Below are 10,648 nucleotides of genomic sequence, written 5' to 3'. Positions count from 1 at the left end.
CCCTGCACCAGGTGATTGAAGACAGATCAGGAAAGAGGGAGTATGTGTAGGCATTAGTAAGACATTTTGAAGTGCCACTGAGACTTGTTCTATATTACCTGCTGCCACATTGTCTTTTGCTTACGCCTCACTGTTGTTGCCTGGCCCAGATTTTAAACTGCTAACCCTTCCCCACCTCCTCAGTTCTGAAGAAGGGTTACTGATGAGAACTGAACTGTTAGCGTTTTTCTTTTTATAGATGCTGCTTCACTAGCTGAGCTCTTCCAGCATTCCTGCAACTGCTTCCGATTCCAGCATTTTTCCAAAATGAGAACATATGTTACAAGCAATGTATTACAAGGACATCCAAGCAATGACAATAGCTTGAATGGAAAGGGCTGGAGTTTATTTTGCTTGGTTTTTAAAGAAAATGCCAAAATGTTTTGCAAGATTAAACTAAGTTTATTATGCAGTAGGTTACATGCTTTGCTATATAATATTTAGGTTCATATTACGTTATCCATCAAATAAGATAAATGATAACATGAGGAACTGGTGAATTCTGCTTTCTTATTATAATTCACTGTGCAGCTTATGCTGCGTCTTCTTGTCCTGAACTGGAGGTCTGGGCGATGTCTTGGGCAAGAAATCTCCTTCAGGATCTGCAGCTGATACTGTGTCATCCTCTTCCTCCTCACTCGTCAGTTCTGCCTTGTCTTCTCCCTCATAGGCATCCACCTGCTTTGCAGAACTAGGTGTCCTCTGCTTTGCAAATCCAGGACGTACGATATCCATAATGGCCAGGAAGTCATAAGCAGCTTGTGGAGGTGTCCATTCCTTATCTTGCAGGAGATCTGCAAAAGCAAATTTACAAAAACATCAAACTGGTTCCAGATGTACTCTCTTAATCTCAATTCAGGATTTTCTTCTCACCCTGCAATATGATTTTTTAACGAAGTAGGGAAATGTCTGTGGTGTTTAGTTCAGGACTTTCATCGAGAGCAATACTGCAAAATTGGGGTTATTCTAGCTGGAAAGCAATTCACAGTCCAGAGCCTTAAGATATAAAAATATGCCTCATTATAAGCAAGTACACAGGGGATATCAGGTAATAGAATCTCACCAAAACTGTTATAAATATAATGATCAATACGTTAAGTGACAGCCTGCTGTACTGTATATTAAACCACATCAGATGGATCAACAGAGACTAGAACTTGTTTAGAGTTAATCATACTTAATAGAAGTAAAATGATTAGTGCAGAATGAGAAATTTCTTTTAATAAGGCTACTAGGAAGCTTAAGAAGGAAATTAGATGAGCCAGAAAGGGCGATGAGAAGGCCTTAGCGGATAGAATTAAGGAAAACCCCAAGTTATTCTACAAGTATGTCAACAGCAAGAGGATAAGATGTGACAGAATAGGACCTATCAAGTGAGACAGTGGGAAAGTGTGTATGGAACTGGAGGAAATAGCAGAGGTACTTAATGAATACTTTACTTCAGTATTCACTATGGAAAAGGATCTTAGTGATTGTAGTGATGACTTGCAGCAGACTGAAAATCTTGAGCATGTAGATATTAAGCAAGAGGATGTGCTGGAGCTTTTGGAAAGCATCAAGTTGGATTAGTCACCAGGACCCAATGAAGTGTACCCCAGGCTACTGTGGGAGGTGAGGGAGGAGAATGCTGAACCTTTGGCGATGATCTTTGCATCAATAGGGACAGGAGAAGTTCCAGAGGATTGAAGGGTTGCAGATGTTGTTCCTTTATTCAAGAAAGGGAGTAGAGATAGCCAAAGAAATTGTAGACCATTGGTAAGCTAATGGAGAAGATTCTGAGAGGCCGGATTTATGAACATTTGGAGAGGTGTAATATGATTAGGAGTAGTCAGCATGGCTTTGTAAAGGGCAGGTCGTGCCTTACAAGCCTGATTGAATTTTTTGAAGATGTGACTAAACACATTGATGAAGGAAGAGCAGTAGATGTAGTGTATATGGATTTCAGCAAGGCATTTGACAAGGTATCCCATGCAAGGCTTATTGAGAAAGTAAGGAGGCATAGGATCCAAGGAGACATTGCTTTGTGGATCCAGAACTGGCTTGCCCACAGAAGGCGAAGAGTGGTTGTAGACGGGTCATATTCTGCATGGAGGTCGGTCACCAGTGGAATGCCTCAGGGATCTGTTCTGGGACCCTTACACTTCGTGATTTTAAAAAATGACCTGGATGAGGAAATGGAGGGATGGGTTAGTAAGTTTGCTGATGACACAAAGGTTGGGGGTGTTGTGGATGGTGTGGAGGGCTGTCAGAGGTTGCAGCGGGACATTGATAGGATGCAAAATTGGACTGAGAAGTGGCAGATGGAGTTCAACCCAGATAAGTGTGAGGTGGTTCATTGTGGTAGGTCAAATGTGATGGTAGAATATAGTATCAATGGTAAGACTCTTGGCAGTGTGGAGGATCAGAGGGATCTTGGGGTCTGAGTCCACAGGACGCTCAAAGCAGCTGTGCAGGTTGACTCTGTGGTTAAGAAGGCACACAGTGTATTGGCCTTCATCAATCGTGGAATTGAATTTAGGAGCCAAGAGGTAATGTTGCAGCTATATAGGACCCTGGTCAGACCCCACTTGGAGTACTGTACTCAGTTCTGCTCGCCTCACTACAGGAGGGTGTGGAAGCCATAGAAAGGGTGTAGAGGAGATTTACAAGGACGTTGCCTGGATTGGGGAGCATGCCTTATGAGAATACTTTGAGTGAACTCAGCTTTTTCTCCTTGGAGTGAAGGCGGATGAGAGGTGACCTGATAGAGGCATATAAGCTGATGAGAGCCATTGATCATGTGGATAGTCAGAGGCTTTTTCCCGGGGCTGAAGTGGTTGCCACAAGAGGACACAGGTTTAAGGTGCTGGGGAGTAGGTACAGAGGAGATGCCAGGGGTAAGTTTTTTACTCAGAGAGTGGTGATGTATGGAATGGGCTGCCGGCAATGGTGGTGGAGACAGATACGATAGGGTCTTTTTAAGAGACTTTTGGATAGGTACATGGAGCTTAGTAAAATAGAGGGCTATATGTAAGCCTAGTAATTTCTAAGGTAGGGACATGTTTGGCACAACTTTGTGGGCCGAAGGGCCTGGATTGTGCTGTAGGTTTTCTATGTTTCTATGAAAATGCAGAACATCAAGGATAGTGAGTTCCTGCTGCCATGTGTTAGTGAGTCCAGGAATTGAAAGATAGGCCACATGAACGTGTGACTGAGAAGCTGGTGCAGGGAGCGGGGATTCAGGTTCTTGGCTCATTGGGATCTCTTCTGGAGTAGCGACGACTTGTACAACAGGGACAGGTTGCATTTGGGCTTGAGGTAGACCAAAATTCTCGTGTTGAGATTCACTTTTGCAGCCTGCGACAGTTTAAGTTAGATTGGCAGGGGGTTGGGGCTTGAGGGATGTCGGTGAGAAGGGTACATGCAGCAGCTGAAGAATGTAAGCCTAGCAATAAGGATAGGCATCTTTTCAGTAAAAGAGCAGATAGGACCACCATTTCTAATTGCAGCTATTTCAATGTACATAGCTTGACAGGTAAGGTGGATGAACTGGGGGCATGCATTGCCTCCAGGGACAAGAATGTTGTGACCATTACATAAATGTGGCTGACAGAAGGTCAGGACTGGCAGTTCACTGTTCTGGGATACTAATGCTTTAGGTGTGACAGAGGAACAGGCAAAACTAGAGGAAATGTGCCTTTTTTTTGATAAAGGTGGACTTAAGAGTGAGTGCCTAGAGAAGATATTCTTGAGGGATCAACTGATAAGACCATTTGGATAGAATTAAAAATAAATAGGGTTGAAGACCTGGTAGGCTATATTATAGACCCCCTCCTCCAATACAGGGAACTTGAGGAGTAGAGATATCAAGAAATTGCAGGTAGATGTGAGAATAGTAGGAGAGATCTCTTAGGGAATGAAACAGGCCAAGCAACTGTGGTGGTAGTGGGAAGTCTTTTGGATGCAGTGACTACAATCCTATTAGCTTTAAAATAGTTTGAGGTAATTAGGCACTCCCTAGCTGGTGTCGACTGAGTGATGCTACTTAAAGGCAAAGGAAGAGTTGGAAAGTGGGAGGCTTTTAAAAGGACAACATCGAGAGCTTAGGGTCGGCATTTTCCTGATAGGGTGAACAGTAGTCATAGCAATTTCAAGGAACCCTGGCTGATGAAAGATATTGAGGGTCCAGTCAGGAAAATGAAGAAAGTAAACATTGTGTTTAGGCAACTGTAATGTCCTCCGTTATGAAAAGGGTGACATTCCTTCCACCCTTATTTTTCCCATCACCCACCTGAAGCATCAATGGGCTGCACTTCCTGCTGTTATGGCTACAATACTTTAGTCCCCAGAGATATTCTACTCCTCAATTCTCCGCCTTATGCACTAAGCTATGTGCATTGAAATAAATGCAAATTAAGGCAGTGATACTATCTGCCCATTCACTGTAAATATGAATATAATAAGTTTAAGCCAAGGTTTAGAAGTGAAATGAGGAGGGCAAAAAGAGCATATGAGATGGATTTGGCAGTCAGGGCTAAAGATAATCCCAAGAGGTACCTCTGTTATATTAACAGTGTCTAAGGAGAGACGAGATCCTCTTAAAGACCATCAGGTCTGACTATGTGTGGAACCATAGGAGATAGTCGAGATTTTTAATGTCCATTTCTCTTCAGAGTTTACTAAGAAAAATATAAAGGATGCCAAAAAATGAAGATAATAAGTAGTGAGATAATGGATCATACGTGTATTACAGGGGAGGAAATATCTGAAGCCAAGTGGTGGGCAAATCACAGGGCCTGACCAAGTGCATCCTTCCACAGGGGCCGGGGAGAGATTGTGGAGGCCCTTATAGAGATATTTGCTTCATTGTTAGACACTGGTAAGGTCCAGAAGACTGTTAGTGGCTAATTTTGTTCCCTTGTTCAAGAAAGTTAGCAAGGACAGGCCAGAGAGCCTGACGGCAGTTGTAGGAAATTCTGAAAATCAAGATCTACCATCTCTTAGATAGTCAAAGCCTGGTTAGAAATAGCATGGTGTTGTGCATGGAGGTCACATCTAACAAATCTTTAGGAGTTTTTTGAAGAGATTACTAAGAAGATGGATGAAGATAAGGCAATGGATGTTTTCTACAATGACTTTAGTAAGGCCTTTGACAAGTCCGTCATGTAGTCTGATCTGGAAGGTTAGGCCATGTGGGATTCAGGTGGAGTATGTGACATCGATTCAGAATTATCTCAATGATAGGAAGCAGGAAGTGATGGTTGAAGGTAGATTCTCTGACTAGAGGGGTGCCCACAGGTCAATGTTGGGACTGCTGTTATTCATTATTTATGCAAGCTATTTTGGAGTGAATGTACGTGGCAAAATTAGCATTTGCTGATGAGAATAAGTTAAGAGATCTTGTTGATAGTGAAGCAGGTTACAATGAATTACAAAGAGATCTTGACTAGTTAGGGAAATGGACTGAGGAATGGCAAACAGATAAGTGTGAGGTGATGTACTTTGGACATTCAAATCAGGGTAGGGCTTATACAGTGAATGGCAGGGTACCGACCGAGAGACCTGGAGGTACAATTAAAAGGAGCCGTACAAGTAGGACAATGAAGGCGGCATTTTGCATGCTGATGTTTAGCATGACATGATGTCCACCTTGTGTTGAACATTTTGGCCTTATTAAGTGAGGCGAGTTTGTGAGTAGCGACATAATATTGTCATTAGACATGCAAGTTGTTGAGACCGTTCTTGGGAGTACAGTGTACAGTTTTATAGGAAAGAAATTGTCAAGCAGAAGAGGGTGCAGAAGAGAATTACGAGGATGCTGCTAAGACTTTATTTTGACAATAAAATCAAGCACTACCATGAATTTTTAATAACTCAACAATCCTGGGTATGTGCATGCTTAAAGATACTATAACTCTTGAAATAACAAGTCATCTATTAAGCAATTTAACTCATAATTTCAGAATATTTCTCCAGAAGCACATCTATTAGATAACAACAGTTGTTTATTGCAAGTAAATGTTTTGATGCCTGCCAAATACAATCAACTTTGACAAAATGCTGCAGCGAGCATTAGAAAATAGTCCCTTTTCAGGTTATTGTTCAATCACCTGCAGTCAGGCACATTAAGCACCATTAACATAAGTGAAGAAGATGATTTATCTTCTGGTTTAGTTTTATCTTCAAACTCATTTATAAAATTGGTTTCCATAAGATCAGTCATTTGTAATATTAGTTACTCTCATCGTTATTTTCAAACCTGAAGATGTTGTACCTTTTTATAAATGAAAAAGTAAAAGTCTTAAAAAATGTATGGCACGTTGTTATGATTCATCAAAGGATTCATTGGAAGATACTTTCCAAAGTGTAATCTATTACTTCATGACACACAGCATGAAAGCTGGGATTTTCCTTCTGGATCCTGCATTTTTCAGACAAAACTTGATTGGCTCATCTTGGCAAAACTTGTAGGGAAATTCGATTTTTTTAAACAAAAAACTTATTTTTTTACAGACCAGATTTTTTTTTAAACTGTAATAATGCACAATTGTATTACTTATACTAAAAAGTTACATAATGGTGCATTGAGTAGAGCTTCTGCCTCACATGTCCAGCAAGCTAAGTGCGATTTTGACATCCAATGCTGTCCAGATGCATATTTTCCCCTGTAGCTTTCCTCCAGTCCCAAAGTTAATTTGCCGCTAAGTTGTTTCAAGTGACAGTCTGAGGAAGTGGATGGGAACGTGGAGTGAGTAAAACAAGTTAATCAGTGTAAATGTGGGTTTGATGGTCAGAATAGGCTCACTGGCCAAACAGCCAGTTTCTGTGCTGTTATTATTCTATAACTCTACAACTTATCATTCAGTTGCTAACACAAAGCAAAAGAGGTGAGTTGCCAGTTCTGCAGAGTCATCGGGATACTACAGCAATATTAAGACAAAATCTGTAAAGCATGCCTCAGCAATTGTGACATGAAGGAATAAGTAATTTCTTTCACATATGTTATTTTCCTTATGTAAGACATGCTTTATAAATATCAATCATAAAAGTACAATGAAAATAAAATCTAATTGTGCAGATGAATTAGTTGCTAATCTTAATAAGGTCAGAAGGTTCATTTGCTGGATTTAATTAAATCAGTCTGTTCAAATTATAAATGAAATTGAATACAAGAACGATCCAATAAAATAATGAGGTTAATTTAGTGTTGCATTGAGGCAAAGTCACAAAATATAACAGTAACAAACTCTGTGGTATAACTAGCTAGTGGTTTAATTGACACACAAAGAAGTGTAAGGAAGAATGCCTGTGCCTCATTTGTCAATATGAACTTCCCTACTTCAACCCTGCTATCAATAGTTTTATTCCAATTTTTACTTAGTCTGTAAAATCTATTTCCTTGAGTTAGAGTTTATTTTTTTAATTAATCTAGCAGCCAAATCCAAACAGCAGCTGACTCGGTTGACATTCATGAGTCAGTGGCTATGGTTGCAAGTTCCAATAAATATAACCTAGGCTAGCACTGCAGTACAGCTTTGAAGGAATCTATCATCCTTGGAAACATCATTTCTCAATAAAATTTTGGTGAATAAAACAGATTCCAAACATTATTTAGAAGAAAGCAGTGATTTTTCACCTCCCTGGGCTAAATTTCACCCCCCAATCAATGTCACAAAACAGATGAACTGGACAGTCATTTCCTTTCTTTAGGGAGTACATAACTACTGCTTGTTTTCTTGCAAAAATATTTTACAGTTTATAAAGCAATTTGAGAAGTGAAGCAACCCAAGTTGTTCTTGCTCCGTTTTTCTTCAGCTGCCAGCATACGTTTAAGAATTGCAAAACTTGCAATACTATTTCAAAATTAACCTTTGGGACTTTCCTGGATTACCAAATTACAAGAATCTCGAAATAAGTTTAGTATCAGCAGTGCAACACAACACAGAGAAACTTGATGGCAAGTGCCTTCAGATACCACAACACAACAGCTTCAGCATTGCAATGGCATTTCACAGGAGTGGTACTGTGCTACTTAGGGATACACAATGGTGAATAGTCAAAAGGCAAGGGTAAAGAGAGTGGGTTTAATAAACTTCTGAAAGATAGAGCATAAGGCATCAGCATCTTAAGGCAGCAGTGAACAATATTTTGATTGACGTTGATCAAGAGACCAACCTCAGGTTTAATCAAAACAACTTTGATGGATATTTCAGAAGACTGCGGGGTGGAAAAGAGAGAAATCAGCCAGCAGTGTTTGAGAACAGACAAATGTAAAAGGTAACAAAAGCCAGACTGAGATTTCAAATACCAGAGGACTTGAGATAGGTGTAGATTTTGGGGAGAAAGAACTTCTCAGTAACAACACAGACATGTGCTCTGAAATTCATCTGAGTTAAGTGTAGTGCTGAAGTTATGAACAGACTAACTCAGTATCACACAAATGTCAAGAATATGAACTGGAACAGAATGGCTTCAGATTTTCCACTATTTTCTGGTAGAAGTTTCTGCTCATGTATTAATGGATAACAAAACAAGTAATCCGCTGATACAGTCAGTTGGGGAGTCATGATCAGATGGTGAGGTGCTATTGAATAGGATATTATATATATGAAATTATCATCAGGTTTTCGTAACGAGAGTAAAGACTAAGCCAGCTGTTAATATTGTTTATAATGCTGAATCCTTCCTAGTTACTTCAGAAATAGTCATAAATATTCAAAATCTATTAAAAATTAGGTCTATTAAGTGATTAAGAATTAAAATTCTACCACATATAAAATCAAGTAAACTGTTAACTACTTCAAAATGTATTACCTAATACCGTGTAGCCCTGCATTACATCCGTATCATAACTTTTTGATAACAACCCCTTGAAAGATTGACAAATTTGTTTACTTCACATATTGTGTTAACTTAGTTATTTTTTCCTCACACAAGTCCTTTAAGAACAATTTTTTTTATTTTGTATCTCAATTATTGGTAGTTAGAAGTTCAAAGTAAATCTATTATCATATATGTCACTATGTACAGTACAACCCTGAGATTCACTTTCTTGCAGGCATACTCAGTAAATCCAAGAACCATAATAGAGTCAATGAAAGACTGCACCCATCAGTGCAGACAAGCAACCAGTGTGCAGAAGACAACAAACTGTGCAAATATAAGAAATACTAAAGAGATAATAATAAATAAACAATAAATATTGAGAACATGAGATGAAAAGTCCTTGAAGGTGAAATCAATGGTTGTTGGAGCGGTTCAGTGATGGAGAAAGGGAAGCTGAGTGAAATGCTCCCCATTCAAGTGCCGGATGGTTGAGGGGTAACAACGGTTCCTGAACCAGGTAGTTCGAGTCCTGACACTCCTGTACCTTATGGCAGCAGTGAGAAGAGAGCATGACCTGGGTGGTGGGGGTCCTCGATGATGGATGCTCCAATAGTGTTCAGCGTAGATGAGCTCACTGGTGGGGAGGACTTTACCTGTGATGGACTGGGCTGTATCCACTACTTTCTGTAGGATTTTTCATCAATGCCGTTGGTGTTTCCATACCAGGCTGTGAAGCAGCCATTCAATATACTCTCCATCATATATATCTATATAAGTTTGTCAAAGTATGAGATGTCATACCAAATCTTCACAAACTTCTAAGGAAGTAGAGGCGCTGCCATGTTTTCTTCATAAATGCACTTAAGAGCTGGACCCAGGACAGGTCCTCTGAAATGATAACACCGAGGAATTTAAAGTTTGCGACCCTCTGCACTTTTGATTCCCGAATGGGGGCTGGCTCATGGATGTCCAGATCCCTTCTCCTCCTGAAGTCAATAATCAGTTCCTTGGTCGTGCTGACATTGAGAGAGAAGTTGTTGTGGCATTGCTCAGTCAGATTTTCAATCTCCCTCCTATATGCAGATTCCTCACCACCTCTGATTCTGCCAATGACAGTGGTGCATTCAGCACGTTTACATATGGCACTGGAGCTGTGCTTAGCCACACAGTCGTAAGTGTAAAGCGAATCAAGCAGGAGACTGAGCACACAGTCTATGGGGTGCACCTACGCTGACGGAGACTGTGGAAGAGATGCTATTGCCAATCCAAACTGACTGAGGTCTGCAAGTGAGAAAAAAGAATTCCATATAAAATACACTTTTAAAACTTTTATTGACCAAATGGAATAGTTTTCCCCATCATTGTGTGAGTAGGGTTTCTGGAAATTAAAATGGAAGTAGGCAATTTTTTTCCCCATTGAATGGAATTGTATCTGATTTGTAATTTAAATAAATATATCAATTGTTACTGCAAAACCCTTCAAGAAGATCTATTGCTTACTTTAAATTAACCATTGACTTAGCATAAATTGGCATTTGTAAATGGTGAATACATTAAAGGCAAATTTCCATTGGCCAAACCACCATAAAGCAGGCGCACACTTCCCTTCTACTTATTTCTCTCCGTTCAAATTACAAGGGTTCACTGTTCCAATGCAAAGTCCAACTGATGAAAGTTTGGCTTTTAGGTGAAAGAGATTTTCAATGCTTGGAGACTTCTGGATGTGAAGTACACAATCACTTCTATTCGCAGATGGTGATAGAAATCTGCAACTCACTTCTGTGAACCCAATCAATGCTACGTC

The 10,648-nt window shown here is 40.0% G+C and overlaps 1 protein-coding gene across 5 annotated transcripts in view; it reads right to left on the bottom strand.

Moving 5' to 3' along the window:
- Positions 1 to 430: 430 nt before the first annotated feature.
- Positions 431 to 10,648, bottom strand: part of txndc16 (thioredoxin domain containing 16) — a 127,963-nt gene continuing 117,745 nt past the window's right edge. For 2 of the 5 annotated variants that reach the window (XM_059957951.1, XM_059957940.1), the window contains exon 21: positions 431 to 833. In XM_059957951.1, the coding sequence (XP_059813934.1) occupies positions 553 to 833 (281 nt within the window). In that variant the 3' untranslated portion in view covers positions 431 to 552. The other 3 variants (XR_009509264.1, XM_059957959.1, XR_009509257.1) reach the window with 2 other exon arrangements.

This window comes from Hypanus sabinus, chromosome 2 (genome assembly GCF_030144855.1).
Source record: "Hypanus sabinus isolate sHypSab1 chromosome 2, sHypSab1.hap1, whole genome shotgun sequence".
In the NCBI taxonomy this organism is placed as follows: Eukaryota; Metazoa; Chordata; class Chondrichthyes; order Myliobatiformes; family Dasyatidae; genus Hypanus; species Hypanus sabinus.
The sequence above is the reverse complement of the archived record's forward strand: the minus strand, read 5'-3'. Positions and strand labels throughout refer to the sequence as shown.